Source organism: Peromyscus maniculatus, chromosome 14, assembly GCF_049852395.1.
Source record: "Peromyscus maniculatus bairdii isolate BWxNUB_F1_BW_parent chromosome 14, HU_Pman_BW_mat_3.1, whole genome shotgun sequence".
Taxonomy (NCBI): domain Eukaryota; kingdom Metazoa; phylum Chordata; class Mammalia; order Rodentia; family Cricetidae; genus Peromyscus; species Peromyscus maniculatus.
In genome coordinates, this window is record NC_134865.1 from 72,386,685 (window position 1) to 72,405,115 (window position 18,431).

The 18,431-nt window shown below is 44.1% G+C and overlaps 1 protein-coding gene across 6 annotated transcripts in view; it reads right to left on the minus strand.

Annotated features, from left to right (window-relative positions):
* The window catches only part of Ppp4r3a (protein phosphatase 4 regulatory subunit 3A), a 51,095-nt gene extending 35,985 nt beyond the window's left edge, over window positions 1-15,110 (minus strand). For 2 of the 6 annotated variants that reach the window (XM_076551249.1, XM_042261052.2), the window contains exon 1: window positions 14,919-15,110. Coding sequence is in view for 2 of the 6 variants with exons in the window: in XM_006991799.3 (XP_006991861.1) it covers window positions 13,822-13,963 (142 nt within the window). In the remaining 4 variants the exon portion in view is untranslated. Of the gene's footprint in view, window positions 1-11,039; window positions 11,202-13,821; window positions 14,121-14,918 lie in introns of those variants that run through there. The other 4 variants (XM_076551250.1, XM_076551248.1, XM_006991799.3 and 1 more) reach the window with 4 other exon arrangements.
* Window positions 15,111-18,431: the final 3,321 nt, after the last annotated feature.

Below are 18,431 nucleotides of genomic sequence, written 5' to 3' on the forward strand. Positions count from 1 at the left end.
CTTCTGGCCTCCAAGGGCACTACAAGCACATAGTATGTAATCATATATTTGTAAAATAATTTTTAAAAATTACACCCCCAAAAGTGGAAGGTTATTGGATTTATAGAGAGGAACTGCCAAACTTTAGATAAATGTTGTTAGGACATGAGATTTTCCTACAGAGAAAAAAGACATATGTATGCCACAATTATCACTGACAATTCTGAGATCACAGATGAATGTTAATGGAAAAACAAAGCTACTGAAATCTGTTCTTTCTGTAAAAGATGAGTGCCTTTCCACTGGACAATGGGATTCTAAATAAATCACATGGTGTGACTGCTAAGCAAACTTCACCAAAAGAAGTTGTGGCAGGACCTGTACTTTCACTCAAGACCTAAGGGATTTCCTGGATAAGCTAATATCTCTGTGTTCATATCATCAACTGTCATCAATCAGGCATTAAAGAAGTTTGTCAAGTTGGTGTTTATCACCCAAATGGGATGTTCCAAGTCTTAAAAGGAAAACTAATTCATACACTTTAACAAACACGATAATGTCTTGAAGAATACAGAATATTTCAATCAACTATAAAACATCAGTAGTTGGGATCTGGTGATGCACACCCCATAATTCAAGCACTCGGGAGGCCAAGGCAGAAGGATTACTGTGAAAGTATGGCCAGCCTAGGCTACATAGTAAACACTTGTTTAAAAAAAAAAAAAAGGTGTATGGACTTTGATTGGCACTGTTTTAGTAAAACGAATCACTGGTGGTAGCCAACTCTGTAGATTTTTGGTTGGTTGGTTTCTTGAGTTAAGGCCTCATTATGGTGCTCTGTTTGGCTTTGAAATCATGTATTATGCAAGCCTCCACAAAGTCCTGATTCTTCTGCCTCAGCCTCCCAAATGCTGGAATTTCAGGTGTATGCCATCATGCTTTGCTTACAGAAAAATCTATAAGCAAATATTCTGCTGAAGATATTCTGATTTAATTACATTTTTTTTCTGAAAATTTCCCAACTCAAGTAGGAAAGATGGCTTAGTCAATAAAGTAGTTGCACACAACCATGAAAAACTGAATTCAATTCCAAACACCCATGTAAAAACTCTGGCATAGTAGCACACTTCCGTAATCCCATAACTGGAAGAGTGGAGACACGAATCTTTGGTGTTTGCTTGCTAGCCAGCACAAGGCCCAGGCTGATGAACAAAGAGATCCTGTCTCAAAAATATTGGCACTTGAGTGTTTGAAAAACTGTTTCTAGCTATTACTAAATGTTCTATATTGAAGACTAGTAATAAACATAAAAAGAAAGGTCAGGAGGCGCTGCTCAGTGATAAATGTTGTTAGCTTAGCATGTGCAAGTACCTGGCTGTGATACCCAGCACTGAAGGGGAGGAAAAATAAAGACACATACACCTGACTTGGCAGCTGTTAAAATGAACAAATGCAAAACAGCATGGTAAGACACTGCTAGCCATCTAATAATCCCTACTAACAATTATTTTTCAGATACCAGGTCCTTTTGCATTTTCTTTCCGATTTTCTCAGTAATGTCACAGAACAGAACAACAGAAAGGGGAGAAAACTGCCCATTCAAAGATGAAGCATTTCACTCTCATTCCCCAAAAGCCTGGATAAAATAAGAATATTTAGACCAGTGGTTCTCAATCTGTGCGTCACAACCTCTTTGGCAAACCTCTATCTCCAAAAATATTTACATTGTGATTCATACAATTCATAACAGTAGCAAAATTACAATTACGAAGTAGCAACAAAAATAATTTTATGGTTGGTGGTCACAACATGAGGAACCGTATTAAAGGGCTGCAGCCCTAAGAAGGCTGAGAACCACTGATTTAGAATGTTCGTGGTATCTGAGATGTTAGGGGAAGCACCTTCCCTGAAATCTATTTCTCCCATATACCTTGGCCTTATCTAAGACACCACTTTAGAAGTCCAGCTCTGGGCCCTGTTGTTGAAGGTGTGGGTGACCCAGCCCCAATGTTAGGGGGTGGGGGGAAGAAGGCTGTCCCCATTACTCATCTGACATATGGTGGCATGGGTGGAAGAGAGGGCCCTGATGTGTAGGTGTGGGAGAGCCAACTCTGAGGGTGTGAATGCAGGAGAACTGGCCCTGCCCCTCACTCACTCACTCACTGCTACAAGGGGTGGGGGTAGGGGACCAGTGCTAGAGAGCTCACCCTGGTGGGAAGGACAGGGGAGAACTGGCAGGCTGACCAACCCTGCAGCTGCCCAGGCCCAGAACCAGGGTTATGACTTGGTCCACCCCATCTATGATCTGCTGGAGTATGTGAAGGGGCCTGACCCGAAGACCCAAAGCTGCAGGATCTCCACAACATAGGGCAACAACAGAATATTATCCAAGAAGAGTTCCAGTGAGGGCCCAGCATCATTAGTGTAGTAGCAACTAGAGGACTCAAACTAGACTCTTTGCAATTAACACGTGCAAGTAAAGATATATGGACAAAGGGGTTTACTGCATGACTCAATGTGTCACACTGAGCTTCCATGAGCTTTTTAGTATTTTCCTTTTTTTTCCTCTTAAATTTTGTTTTATTGGGGGGAGGGTTGCAGGGGTGGAGGGCAGATGCAAAGTGATGGGAAAATGAATGGGATCAAGATGCATGATGTGAAAGACACACAGAAAAGAAGTCCAGCTCTGATCTCCAATGCCTTATTCCCCAGATAGTACATAGGTTAAACTTGGGAAACAGTTCTTCAGTGTTGGGGTTAAACAAAATAAAGCCCTATATTTACAGTTTATTTATGCCAGTCTATCTAATTGGATGGATCTGCCATTTAATGGTTTTTACAGGGTCAAGTTATGAACACTTGTCCAGCCTACTGAATCCCAGCACTCAGGAGACAGTGGCAGGTAGACCTACAGAATTTCAGGACAGCTAGAGCTACACAGGGAAACCCTGTCTCAAAAGGAAAAAAAAAAGAGCAAGCTCCAATTATGCAGTGTTAATGTCAGTTAGCTACAGACCCTAAACAGTAATTCTATCATAATGTATGGGTGTAGAGGCTGACGAAGAGTTCAATTTTAGGTGAGAGGGAGGCATTTGCTACTTCAACAGGAGAAAAGTAAGTATGATTCTGAGACTGGAGAGATGGCCCAGTGTTTAAGACAGTTGTCACTTGAGTGGTAGCTAACAACCATCTATAACTCCAGTTCCAGGGGATCTGACACCCTCTTCTGGCTTCCACAGGCAACAGGCACGCACATGGTACACTTAATTCCATACTGGCAAAACATCCATACATCTAAAATAATGATAATAAAATCATTATAATGATCCTTTCCTTAGCAAGACACTTCAGTAACATTAATGAAGAGGTAGAGAAGGCTTCATTAAAAGCAACACATGCTTCTGGAGAAAGTAACTTAATAACTGCAGTAAACATTTAGGATAATCCTTCCCCACTCCAACTCATTAAAAAACAAAAACAAAAACAAAAAAAATCTAGGGCCAGGCATGGTAGCACATGTCTTTAATCACAGTATTTGGGAGGCAGAGGCAAGTGGATCTCAGGTCTACATAGTGAGTTCCAGGACAGGCAGAGCTACGTAATACAGAGACCCTATCTCAAAAAAGAAAACAATCTAACCATTATTTTGTTAATGCGTAATATCAAACTTTTTTGTTGAGACAGGGTTTCTCTGTGGCTTTGGAGCCTGTCCTGGAACTCACTCTGTAGACCAGGATGGCCTTGAACTCACAGAGATCCACCTGTCTCTGCCTTCTGGATGCTGGAATTAAAGACGTGCACCATCACTACCCAGCCAAACATTATTTTTAAGTGAATAAATATCCAAGTCTCAGTTTAGTTTCCAATATGGTAAATATTAATGGATGAAACCCAAATAAATTGTATGGGATACTCAAAGCAAGAACAATGGTATTCTAAGTAAAATCTCAAGAAATGCCACCAAAAGAGAATAGTGAGTTTTTGAGAGTTGTAGCTCAAAGTTTTTCTGGTCCCGCCTGGCTCCCGCTGCCCCACAGCCACTCAGATCTAAATGAACACACAGAGGCTTATATTAATTACAAACTGTACAGCCTACTGGCACAGGCTTCTCACTAGCTAGATCTTACATCTTAAATTAACCCATTTCTATAAATCTATACTTTGCCATATGGCTTGTGGCTTACCTGTATCTGTACATCTTGCTTCTCTTGGCAGCAGCTGGCAGCGTCTCCTCTGCTCTGCCTTTCTCCTTCCCCCTCTCTAGTTAGAATATCCCACCTAACCCTATTCTGTCTCACTATTGGCCAAACAGCTTTATTTACCAACCAATCAGAGGAACACATATTCACAGCATACAAAACAACATCACCCATTAGAGAGTTTTGTATAACCTGACACAGATAACCAAAATATACTAATATACCAATAATGGATAAGCACCAGGTCAACATGGTTGCTCCTATAAAATAGGAAGGGTCTTCTTGTGATTTGTTGTCATGCCCCACTTAGATGGGTTGGGAATAAAGGTGAGTCACTAACTAGTATTATTCAGGAAGGTATCATAGAAAGTCTCAGAGAACTCGAAACTAATGGGTACACACAATTTAAAAGTTTTGTACTGTTTTGTTTTTCTCTTAAGGTCCAGCAAGTTCCAAGCCTGACAATCTGAGTTAAGATCTCTAGGTCCGAGCTGGGTGGTGGTGGCACACGCCTTTAATCCCAGCACTTGGGAGGCAGAGCCAGGCGGATCTTTGAGTTCAAGGCCAGCCTGGTCTACAGAGTGAGTTCCAGGACAGCCAGGACTGTTTCAAAGAGAAACCCTGTCTCAGGAAAACAAACCAAAACAAAACAAAAAACCCAAACAAACAAAAAAAGATCTCTAGGACCTACATAATGGAAGAACTGACTCCTATGGGTTGCCCAATCTCTTCCTGAGCCTGTGTGAGCACACATAGACACACAATAAATAAAATGAAAAAAAAAAAAAAAAAACCAACAATGACAAAACATTTTTTTTTAATCTAAGAAAAACAGGCAAGAGATACTGAAAAACCTACATAAGGATAAGTAAGGGTAAGATCTAAGACTGTTTGGCTCTCAAGTTCATAGTTTTAACCACTTTTGGTTCAGTATTTTTATAGCAGAGATTTGATAATAGAATTTAAGAAAATCTTTCAAGCCTAGTCTGGTGACAACAGGCTACTTGGAAGCTAAGGCAGAAAGAGGGCAAATCCAAGGCCTCCATAAGCAAGTGAGAGAAACTCATTTCAAAATATAGAGTCAAAAGAATGGCTGAGAGATGACTCAGTAGTTAAGAACATGCACTGCTCCTACAGAGGAGTAGAGTTAGATTTCCAGCATATAGCTACCTGTACTTCCAGCTTCAGGGGATCTGATTCCTCTGGCACCAGAATTCACCTGCACAGATCCACGCACATACACATAACTAAAATGTTGGGCTGGGGGGAGGTAAACAAAAAAGGCTCTTGTGTAGCTCAATAATATAGTGCTTGTCTTTGTTGTGCAAGGACCCAAGTTCAATTCCTAGTACCTCAAAGAGCCAGTACTGAAAAAAGGAAAAGAACCCCCCCCACCATTTCTTGTTAAGTACAGGGGGAAAAACACTCATTGAAAAACTATCCAAAGAATCAAAATATTAGAACTTATGGTTAAGAAAAACAATGCTATGAGTATTCACTGAAAATTTATGTGAATGGCCTAACCCCAATATCTCCAATATCTAGTACACAATCAGCACTTAATAACTTGGATTTTTAACTGACAACCACATGCAACAGGAAGTGGAGCTTTGACAATGTTATCCAGCTGTATATTACAAGCACAAGGTTCATGATACTGCTTAGTCAACGTTCCATGCAAACTGTCATCACTTCTAGTATATATTCTTAGTTGGAAAACTTATATGGACTCACACCCCTTCACCAGAGATTCACATCGATTTAGCATGAGAGTTCTTGGGCTAGGGATATTGTAGGTTAGTAGAAGAGAACCTGTCTAAGATGCATGCACAGGGCAGCACTGGAGCTGAAAACTTGAGTGTTCTTGTACAACCTTCAGCATCAACCAATAAATTAGATTCAGGTGGATGTGAATGCTGGGTTTGGTCTTGGTCTTAGTTTCACAACAAACACTAAAAGATAGCTCCTCCCTCACTTCACTGCCTCAACACCACACAGTTTTTCCAGAATACTGTTTTCACTAGCATCACACTTTCAGTATTCACAAGCAGGAAGAAAAGCATCATCAAAAATGAGTTAATGGCTAGGTGGTATGGCTCATGCCTACAAACCTATCATATGGAAACTGAGGAAGAAGGATGTAGACTTGAGGGCAGCCTGGGCTATACAACAAAGACTCTGGTTTTAAAACACCCAGGAGGGTTAAGAGCACTGGCTGCTCTTCCAGAGGACTCAGGTTGAATACCAGCACGGTGGCTATCAATCATTCCAACACCAGTACAAGGGGATCCAATGCCTTCTTTTGGCCTCTCAGGACACTGTTCGCATGTGTCAGCACAGAAAAGCACACTGGCAAAACATCCATACACATAAAAACTTAAGCTATTAACATTAAAACAGTTTATCATGGAGGCCAGAGAAAAGAAAGGCTCAGTGGTTAAGAGTGCCTGCTGTCTTAAAATTTTTTCTTAATTTCTATGTATGGGTGTTTTGCCCCCACTGTGCACCACCACTGTACACCTGGTGCCCAGAGGTCAGGAGAGAGCACTGGATCCACTGAAACTGGAGTTACAATGGTTGTTAGCCACCATGTGGGTACTAGAAATCTTCTCCAGGTCCTCTCAAAGAGCCGCCAGCACTCTTAACCTATCTCTCCAGCCCATTGTTTACTATTCTTCCAGATCAGCAGTTCTCAACCTCTGGGTCATGACCTCTTTGGGGACCACATGCACATATCCTGCTTATCAGATTTACATTACAATTCATAACAGTAGCAAAATTACAGCTATGAAGTAGCAACAAAATAATTTTATGGTTGGGAGTCACCACACATGAGGAACTGTATTAAAGGGTCACAGCATTAAGGTTGAGAACCACTGCTTTAGATGATCCAAGTTTGGTTCCCAACACCTTCATCAGGTAGCTCACAATTGCTAGTAACTCTAGCTCCAGATTATCCAACATCCTAGTCTAGCCTCCATGAGTACCACACTCTTCCTCCCCGTGATAAAAAAAAAAAAAAAAAAAAAAAAGCCGGGCGGTGGTGGCGCACGCCTTTAATCCCAGCACTCGGGAGGCAGAGCCAGGCGGATCTCTGTGAGTTCGAGGCCAGCCCGGGCTACCAAGTGAGCTCCAGGAAAGGCGCAAAGCTACACAGAGAAACCCTGTCTCGAAAAAAACCAAAAAAAAAAAAAAAAAAAAAAAAAAAAAAAATTCAAGTATTTAGATCAGCCCTAAAACACTCAGATCCCTTCAACTATTCCCACCATTGGCTGATGGTCCTCAAACTTGCATAAGTTATCACTTTCAGATATTAAAGTTTTGATTAATCCACCACTCACTCTTAAGTCTTCTACAAAGCTGTTGTACTCAAATTTAAAAATGTACTTCTCTTCAAAGTGTACTCCAAGTACTGACACTGAGCTCTGGATAACTAAATAAATATATAGCCCAAACCCTTACTGTACATTAAGATTCTATACTAATATTGACTTAGGAGAACAGCCATGAAAACACACAAGATACTATGCCTCTGTTTCCCTTACCAGAACAGCCCAAAATGAAAACAACAAAAAACAGAAGGGAAACCTTTCCCACCACAAATGTCTTTTTTCTAATTATAGTGCAGGTAGAGACAGACTATACAACCAAGATAGAGTTCTACAACCATGAGGCTGAGCACTGAATTTAAGTCTCAGAATTCTGTCAGTGAGCAGTGCAACTTGAATATGTCCCTATAGCTCCTTTCCTTCATGCCTCAATTAACAGAATCCAATCTGTTTTAACTTTTACACAAGCAACTCAGATGATATATATGCTTTTCAAGACAGGGTTTTTCTCTGTGTAGTTTTGCGCCTTTCCTGGAACTCACTTTGTAGACTAAGCTGGCCTCGAACTCACAGAGATCCACCTGCCTCCCGAGTGCTGGGATTAAAGGTGAGATAAAATTACTTTTAAGTGTAAAAATACTTCATAAAACTTAAAGTAGGTTGGTGAGATGGCTATGCTGGCTGTCAAGTCTAATGACCTGAGTTCAGTAGGGAACCACATATCTGGAGACCCTTCTGACCCCCACGTGTGCAAGCACACACATTACAAATGTAATACTAATAACCTTAAGTAGAAACCGAACCGAAGAACCCTATTTTTGAAGCCAAGTAGTTCAGATACGTAAAGGTTGAGGGAGAGGAATCAATCACTTGAGTTCAGGGAGGAAGGGGAAAAACATTTTTGGTGGCTGAGGTGGAAGGGGTTGAGACAATTCTCAGTAAAGACCAGGGAAGTCTCAAACTGTGAGCCATTCTCCTGCCTCAGCTCTCTAAATACTGTGATTACAGAAGTGCACCACCATGACCACTCAAAACAATATTGTTGATGCTGTCCAAGCAACCCAGGATAAGAACATGGATATGATTTTATGAGAAGAGGCCATCTTTTTTTGGGGGGTGGGGGTGGGGTTCCAAGACAGGGTTTCTCTCTGTAGTTTTGGTGCCTGTCCTGGATCTTGCTCTGTAGATCCGCCTGGCTCTGCCTCCCAAGTGCTAGGATTAAAGCTATGTATGTGCCACCACCGCCCAGCGAGGCCATCTTTTAAAGTTAAGTATAGTGTAGCTCAGTGTAGAACATTTATTTGCCTGGCATGTGTAAGGAAGTCATCCTTTGTATGGAGAAATGCCAACCCAACTTTATCAATTCTAAAACTGGCTAGGTTGACATTATTCTTCAGCAAGTTAATAGGGAAATGAAGCACAACACTAAAATTTTGCTGATACACAAAACTTTACACAGACCTACCATAAAACTGCGAGGGGTAAAAAAAAGTAACTTATCTTTAGTAACTAAAGAAAAGGGTATGTTTGGGCTGGAGAGATGGCTTGGCAGTTAAGGGCCCTTACTGCTTTCCACAGAGGACCTGAGTTCAATTCCCAGCATCCATTTGTAACTCCAGTTCCAGAGGATCTGATGCCCTCCTCTGACCTTTTGTGGCATCCATAAGCACACACATGATTCATATACATACATGCATGCACGTTTCTCTGTGTAGCTTTGGAGCCTGTCCTGGATCTCACTTTGTAGACCAGTCTGGACTTGAACTCACAAAGATTCACCTGGCTCTGCCTCCTGAGTGCTGGGATTAAAGGCGTGAACCACCACTGCCCGGCTCCACAATAACTTTTTAAGTTTCCTTTTCTTCTTTTTGAGAAAGGGTCTCTCATGAAGCTTAAGATACTCTAAAAGTAGGAATATTCCTGCTTCAGCCTCCCACTCAGATTACAAGGAAGTGTTAGGATTATAAATGTGAGCATCACACCCATCTGTAACTTTAATTTTCTACTGGACAATGAGCCCCTTTATGGAAGATCACAAACACTTCCCACTTGCCAGGCATGGTGGCAGACACTATGTCTGCAGTCCTTGCCCTTGGGAAATGAAGGCAGAGGGACAGGTACTCAAGGCCAGTCTCTGCTACAAGAGACCCCGTCTGAAAACAAAACAAACAAAAGAAATTCTGGGCTAGAGAGAGAGATGGTTCAATGGTTAAGACCACTAGTTGCTCTTGTTTTCAGAATCCACATGGTAGCTCAAAGTCTAACTCCAGGTCCTGGGAATCCTTTTGACCTTCAAAGGAACCAGGTATACATGTGATACACATACTTATATGCAGGCAAAACACCCACATACACAAAATACAAAAAAAACTTAAAAAAAAAAATACCTTCATTGTTCATTACAATGAAAAAAAAAAGAATTCTCAATTACATGTAACAGAATGGAGAAAGAAGCACACAATAATGGGTGATCCAAACTTGTAGCAGACACAATTTTAAGCAGTCAGGGCTACATAGTAGGTAGGATCCTACCTCAATCAATCAATGAAATCAAACTATCTAGGGCTGAGGCCATGGCTCAATTGGTGCTTATCTAGCACTCATGAAAGCCCAGGGTTTGATCTCCAGCACCACATAAAGCATAAAGGCTGAACATAACTGTAACTTCAACATGAGGAAATGGAGGCAGGGTCAGAAACTGAAGGTCATCCTCACTACATAGCAAATATAAGTCCAGCCCAGGATACATGAAATGTTGCTTATAACAAAATTAATTATCTGTAGAGTAAAACTAAAATTTCTTTGAAATAATCCCCGAGGCCAAGAATAAAACAGCACACAAATAGACCACAGTAGAAGAGATCACATTCATCATAAGTAGCTATAAGTGCTTTAAGCTGTAGGCTAGATTTCTCACTAAAATACAGACCACCATCTTAGGCTGAACTTGCACCAACCTATAATTATTATCTTAGACTCTAAATTATCTATAAAACATGGCTAATTATAGTACCCACATTTGAGAACAGTTTTAAGAATTATGTCTGTAAACACAAGTGAATTGCTTAAAGAGGCCCTGGCACATTGGAGGTACTCAATAAACTTCTACTACTACTGATCTTATTTGGAATTTATCTGTAAGGGGAAAAAAAGCTCTAGTAATAAAACTATAGATTTCTTCACAAGTATCCCACAATTTTTAAAAGTCCACTTTTCCTTTGTTGTTTAGTGAGGAAGTTTTACTGTGTAGGCCCTGAATTGGAGATCCTCTTGCCTTGCTTCCTGAATGGTGGAATAAGGAAGGTATCACACTCAGCTTAAATTCTTTCTTTGGAATTAGTTTCCTCATAACATAACTTACATGGGCAGATCATTTTGTTTAGCTCTTTTCCCACTTGGGCAAAAATAAAAATCATTTTACCTGTTCTATAAATTAGAACTTCAAAACTCCAAAAGAAGAAAGGGGCTTAGAGGTTATTTCCTAAGTGATAAAAATATAAAAGGGCATAGAAACACCAGACTTTTACAAAACCTTGTTAGGAAAAGAGATTCTCCAAGACAGTATGGCATTAAGTCTTCATGCTGATCCTTTCAAAATGTCTTTGTAAACTGGCTGCTGTGGTAGCTCATTGCCAGTAATCCCAACATGAGGATCTGAAGCAGGAGATACAGAGAACAGCTACAGAGAACGGCTCTAAAACAAAACAAAGAGGTTGGATGAGGTAGTATACCTTTAATCCCAGGATGTGGGGAAGTAGAGACAGGAGGACCAGGACTACCAGAGTTTTGGCAACATACCATGTTTGATTCCAGCCTGGTACTACAGGAGACTATTTCCCAAAAACCAACAAAAGGGTCTTTGTATAATCAAATAAAACACACACATTGGGGTGAAGAAATTCAAAGAACTGGTCTAAAGCCTACACAGAGTTAAACTGAAAATCTAACTGGGTGTATGCTGGAGGTAGTTCAGTGGTAGCCTAGCATGCTCAAGACCCTGGATTCTTTTTTTTTGGGGGGGGTGGGGGGAGGTCGAGACAGGGTTTCTCTGTAGCTTTGGAGCCTGTCCTGGACTAGCTCTGTAGACCAGGCTGGCCTTGAACTCAGAGATCCACCTGCCTCTGCCTCCCGAGTGCTGGGATTACAGGCGTGTGCCACCAAGGCCAGGCGACCCTGGATTCTTTTCCAGTTATCCCACCCTCAAAACAAGCAGCTAACTTAACCTTAAAACCCGTGTTTCCAATTTACTATAAGGAAAGTTTTCACATACACAAAAATGTAGAGGTAGAGGTTATTATGTGACAGTCATCTACACATTCAACTTCTATTCCACCCCGCCTCCTTTCGTGTTTTTTTTTTTTTTTTTTCCTTCGAGACAGGGTTTCTCTGTGTAGCTTTGGAGCCTGTCGTGGAACTCAATCTATATACTAGGCTGGCCTTGAACTCAGAGATCTGCCTGGCTCTGCCTCCCTGAGTGCTGGGATTAAAGGCGTGTGCCACCACAAACCGGCATCAGTCAACTTATTTTAATGCCAAATAAAGACCCAGCTCTGAAAAACAGACATACTGTAATCAGAAACTTTTTTTCAGACCAAGTCTCACTATGTAACCCTGGCTGGCCTAGAACTTTATGTAGACTCTGGCTGGTCTCTAAGTCACCTAGAACTGCCTGCCTCTCTGTTAGAAACTTTAAGAATGCCTGTAGAGGTAACTTTTTACCACTGTTAACTTATTTGGGGTATTTGTATGAAGATAACCTGTGGGCACTATACTCCAAATTACCATTTTCCAATTCAAATTAATGTGTCTACAATCTTCAATTACAACCAGGACGTCCTTGTTTTTCATGTAATGAGTTCTGGGTATAGTCCAAAGAATAAAAACCTTCTTTGAAATAAATTTGTAATAATCAGATATGAAACAACTACAAACATACTAAACTGACCAGTCCCTCAGAATAATGCAACAAGCTTACTATAATTATACTCCAAAGAAACAATTTGAAAAGTTTTGCCCAACATGTATATTTTCTTTCATTAAGTGAAATTCAGAATGTAACCAAGGAAAATGGCAAACCCTGAAGAAACTAATAATTTAAAATGAGAAACAGAGCCGGGTGGTTGTGGCACACACCTTTAATCCCAGCACTTGGGAGGCAGAGGCAGGAGGATCTCTGAATTTGAGGCCAGTCTGGTCTACAGAGACAGTTCCAGGACAGCCAGGGCTACACAGAAACCCTGTCGAAAACAAAACGAAAAAACGTGAAACTTTGAACAACTTGGTCTTTGGACCCTGAAGACTGTTTCAATAGACCTGAAGGGAAAGCAGGAGGGCAGATTCAAGTTTTAAAAATACTTCTCCCCACCTGTTAAGTTGAACCAAATGAGGACCACACGCTTAATCAATCAGAAAATCTTGCAATAAAATGTTCCAAAGGGCTGGGCAGTGGTGGTGCACACCTTTAATCCCAGCACTCGGGAGGCAGAGCCAGGCGGATCTTTGTTGAGTTCAAGGCCACCCTGGTCTACAGAGCGAGATCCAGGACAGGCAACAAAACTACATGGAGAAACCCTGTGGGGGGGGGGGACAAAACAAAACAAAAAACAAAAACAAACAAGGTTCCAAAGGTCCAGAAGTTCCCACAGTAGAATTACAGTCTTTCTTTCCTGGCCAGGCGTAGTGGTGCACTTTAATCCCAGCACTCGGGAGGCAGAGGCAGGTGAGTTCGAGGCCAGCCTGGTCTACAGAGCTAGTTCCAGAGCAACACAAAAAAAAATCCTGTCTCAAAACAACAATAACAAACTTCCTTTCTTATGAAAACGACAAGCAACACCGGACAAGTCCAACGTATCCTCACAAAGCAAAGCAGCGTTTTCTCTCTAGTGGAGCTGCCAGCATCGCCGACCCCTAAGATCAGAAAGAGGTAGTGGAAAACGTCCAGAACTTTCTCCCAAAGTGTGCAACAGCTATGAACTTTATGAGCTCCAAGCAAGGTCTTGTGTCTGTTTCACAGATGGGTGAACTAAGGGCAGATCGTATCCGTTCCGTGCCTTTCTCAAGGTCACACTGGTGCAAAACCCACGCCAGGCTCCGGATCCCAGGTCCCCGACCTTTCCCCATGAAAAGGCGGCACAGCGCAGCGTGCTCCGCTCTGCTCCAACTCTCCCCACCACAGGGTCCCCGGTTAAGGAAACACCCCGAAGGCTCTCCAGCGAGCTCCACGGGACTTGGGGACCCATGGCGTTCCCGCCTAGACCCCCGCATTCCCAGGCCGAGTGCCACTGTTTCCCCAGGAGCCGGCGGGGTCTGCTTACCGTCGCTCTCGGCCCGGACGAGCAGGGACATGCCCTTGAGCCGCTCCACGTAGCCCGAGGACACATGGCCAGTGCCCCGGTCGTCCCACTGCCGGTCCTCGTTGAGCGTGTAGACCTTCACCCGCCGTCGGGTGTCGGTCATCGTGCCGGCCGGGCGCCCCGCCCGAGTGGCCCGGGGACGGTGTCCAGGAAAGGCGGGCGGCCGCCAACGGGAAACTCCGGGCCCTCAGTGCCGCCGCTGGCCGCCCCGGAGCCGCGCCGCCGCTCGCATGGCCCGCTCCCGGGTCCGAGCCCAGGGCCGCCGCCGCCGCCTCTCGCCGCCCGCTCCTCGGCGCTATTGTCCAGGCCGGGTGAGCGCGGCCGCCCAGCAGCCCCGACGGGAACGCGCAGCTCTGCCCAGCCGACCGGGCCGCCGTTCCAACAAGGGGCAGCTCGGTTCACAGCCCTGCTCCCGCCGCCGCCATGACCTCCGCAGAGCCGCTTCCCGCGCCGCCGCCGCCGCCTCCTCAGGCCGCCGCCGCCGCCATGTTTTCCTCCCTTGTACCCGGCCCTGCCGCTGCAGCCGGAGCCTCCGCTCCGCTCCTCGCGCTTAAAGCATCCGAGGCCGACGAGCTAACGCTACCCGGGAGACTCTGAACGTCCCTGGCGACCCGACAACCCCTAACTCTTCTTAGAAGTCGCCTTCCCCAACCCACCGCCTCTTCCGTCTTCCTCACAGAGCCAAAGCCGCCGCCATCTTGACTCGCCCCTCAAAAGCGGCGCGCGGGGCCACCTAGGCAGCAGCGGCAGGGGCGGCCCGCAGGCCCCACCACTTAAAGAGACAGGGCCGGGGCCAGCAGCCTGGCTGCGGCGGCGGCGGCCTCGCACCGAGGCGGACCCGGAGCTGCGGGGGTGGCGGCGCGGAGGAGGCGGGACGCGAGTCGCGCCGGTGTCGGACCGGGACTCCCTCGCGCTGCCCTGCACGTACTGTCGTGCGAGCGCGGGCTGCGTGTGCGTCCGTCGCACCCTGAGTTCGTCATCAGCCCCTGGAAGGGGTGTGGAGTCGGTTGGCGGCCTGCGAGCCCGTCTGGGTGTTGGACTCTGATCTCGTAACTCACCCTTGTCCTTGTGTGTTTTCTCCCGCCGTTTGCCGGCAGCAGGGCCTGAGCAGTCGGTCCCGGGGCCCCGGCTTCTGGCCTCCTCCCCAGGCCTGAAATTGAGAAGCTGCTGGGGGGAAAAACCGTTTGAGCTGCGGTGGGCCACGCACTGGTCTGGCGAGTCCACTTGGCGCGTTGGTCATTGCGTGGCACGGAACGTTCTGAGCACTTACCTCACAATACAGCGGTTACCTTCCTTTCTCTGCCGATTATCAGAGCTGATGTTCTATATGAAAATAGCTATTAAACTAAGCTGGCTATTCTGAAATTCTGAGAAGCACAAATCCTGGTTGGGCCTGATTCCAAGTCCCTAAAATGCACTTTTGTGTGTGTGTGTGGGGGGGGGGGGTGCGTGAGAGAGGGAGAACCAGAGTATAGCAATTTAGACAATTTAGAATACAAATATTTTAGAGGTGAATGGCTCCAGAAGACACAGATTGTAAATAATGTCCGTCATCATAATAAACCGGAAGACAAATACTATAATTCTGGCTAGTTGTGCTTTATTCCAGTTTTTTCCTCCCAGCAAAAGTTTCTTCTTTGATGGGTTAAGAATTAAGGCAGATAAGGAACTATTCAGTGTTCAGCCTCTTCTGGCTGATCTCCAAGTCCGTTTAAGGCAGAGGTTCTCAACTTGTTGGTCACAACCCCTTCAGGGTTACATAGTAGATATCCTGCATATCAGATATTTACATTATGATTCATAGCAGTAGCAAAATTGCAGTTAGTAAGCAGCAACAAAATAATATTATGATTGGGGTCACCACAGCATGAGGAACTGTATTTAAAGGTCACAGCATTAGGAAACGTGAGAACCACTGCTTTAAAATAATCTACACACCAGTGTGCCATACCGATTAATAATCTCGTCTACATAATAGTCCATGAGCTCCCTCTAGATGCTTGAAACTATTGTATTCCAGTCCTTAGAAACAGCAACTGCTTTGTTCTTCCATACTTCTCAATTTTGTTTGCAAACACTTTCAGACATGTCTTTCACTTGTCTCTGAAGTTGTGGGTGAGGAAGGTCCCAGCTTCTCACATATGTTGCTTTGGTCAGTCAGAGCAACATAGTGAGAGCCTGTTTCAAAAAAAAAAAAAATTCATGTTGATCATACAGTGCTGCATTTATCACAGAGGCTTATTCTTAATTATAAATGCCCAGCCTTAGCTTGGCTTATTTCTTGCTAGCTTTCATTAACTTTAAATACCTTTTGCCTCTGGGCTTTTCCGGTCCTCTTCTGTAAATCTTACTCTTACTCTGTGGCTTGCTGTATAGCTGGGTGCCTGGCCCCTGGAGTCCTCCTCCATTTCTGGCTACTTCTTTTTTTCTCCTCCCAGATTCCTTCCTTCCTTCCTTCCTTCCTTCCTTCCTTCCTTCCTTCCTTCCTTCCTTCCTTCCTTCCTTTCTCTCTCTCTCTCTCTCCCTCCCTCCCTCCCTCCCTCCCTCCCTCCCTCCCTCCCTCCCTCTCTCTTTCTTTCTTTCTTTCTTTCTTTCTTTCTTTCTTTCGAGGCAGGGTTTCTCTGTGTAGCTTTGCACCTTTCCTGGATCTTGCTCTGTAGACCAGGCTGGCCTCGAACTCACAGAGATCCACCTGGATCTGCCTCCCGAGTGCTGGGATTAAAGGCATTTGCCACCACCACCCGGCAAGATTTCTTCTTCTATATATTCTCTCTGCCTGCCAGCCCTGCCTATCCTTTCTCCTACCTTGCTATTGGCCGTTCAGTTCTTTATTAGACCATCAGGTGTTTTAGATAGGCACAGTAACACAGCTTCACAGAGTTAAACAAATGCAACATAAACAAAAGTAACACACCTTAAAATAATATTCTACTACACTTGCTTCTCAGCTGGTGGGAAGCTTCAGTCACTCTGTGGTGTGGGACTTTGTTGACATCAAACTGTGTCCTACTCTAAGTTACTGCATAGTTTATGAAACAGTTTAGGCTGTATCTTGCCCTAGGAGACACCATTTTACACACAGCTCTTGATTCCATTTTGAGGGAGAAAGATGGCTAGCCATTTTACCATCTGTCAGGTACCATCATCTATCTAGCACAGACTGATAAATTACATTCCTGGGAGTAAAAAGAAAACTACCCTATGAATTGAGACTGTAGAAGGACATGGGTCTATTAAAATATCAGGGGTGTTTATGTTACTTTTCAATTGCTGTGACAAAACACCATGATACAGCCACAATGCTGAAGCAATAGCTAAGAGCTCATATTTTGGGACAACAACCATGAGGCAGAGAAAGCTAACTGGGAATGGCATGGGCTTTTGAAACCTTGAAGCTAGCCCCCAGTGACACACCTCCTCCAACAAGGCCACACCTCCTAATCCTTCCCAAACAGTTCCACCAACTGGGGACCAAGCATTCAAATATATGTGATGAGTGATGTTGCTCTGTATGCTGTGAATATGTTGCTCTGATTGGTTGATAAATAAAAGCTGATTGGTCAGTAGCCAGGCAGGAAGTATAGGCAGGGTAAACAGACAGGGAGAATTCTGGGAAGAGGAAGGCTGAGTCAGACCAGCCTACCATCCAGGGAGCAGCATGTAATGGCACACACGTAAAGCCACAGAACACATGGTGACATATAGATTAATGAAAATGGGTTGAGTTTAAGTGTAAGAGCTAGTTAGCGGTAGGCCTGAGCTAATGGCTGAGCAGTTTTAATTAATATAAGCTTCTGAGTGATTATTTTATAAGTGAGGCTTGGTGGGACCTGGAGAAACTTCCAACTATATATATGAGCCTATGGCACCATTCTCATCCAAACCATCACGAAGCAGGCTGGAGAGATGGCTCAGCATTAAGAGTGCTGGCTGCTCTTCCACAGGAATCAGCTTTGAGTCCCAACAACCAAACAATGGCTAGCAACCATCTGTAACTCAGGTTCTAGGGGATCCGATGCCCTCATGTGGCCTCCACAAGCTCCACATGGTACATAAGTGTAGGTATGACACCCATGCACATAAAAATAAATCTTTAAAAAAATCAGGGAAACAAAGCCCAAGAACATATAGTACATGCCAGACTAAGGAAAAGCAGTAATACCCAGGCCCCACAAAGAAAGGGATACCAAATACTGTGAAGGCATGGGCCACACAAAGCTATCATCTGATACTTGGTTTGTTTGGCAAGGACTAATAATCAGAGAACTCCATGACCCTGGAACTGAGGCTTTGCTTGTGTCTCCTGGTCTGCTTGACCATCCACCCGTTGACCCATCTGTGGACCTGAACCCACTGTTTTTCACTCTTGGATCCAGATTTGGCTTTCACCTCCCACTGAATTCTAGATCTTTATTCTCAAACTGTAGCTGCAGTAGCAGCTTCTTTCTGGCCCTGGTCTGCTTTGTTATTTTATCAATACAGACTCCATCCCTTTCTGAAATCTCCTGCTCTGCTGCAGATTTTTAAACTGGCATTCCTTCTGTAAAGCTCATATATGCATATAGACATAT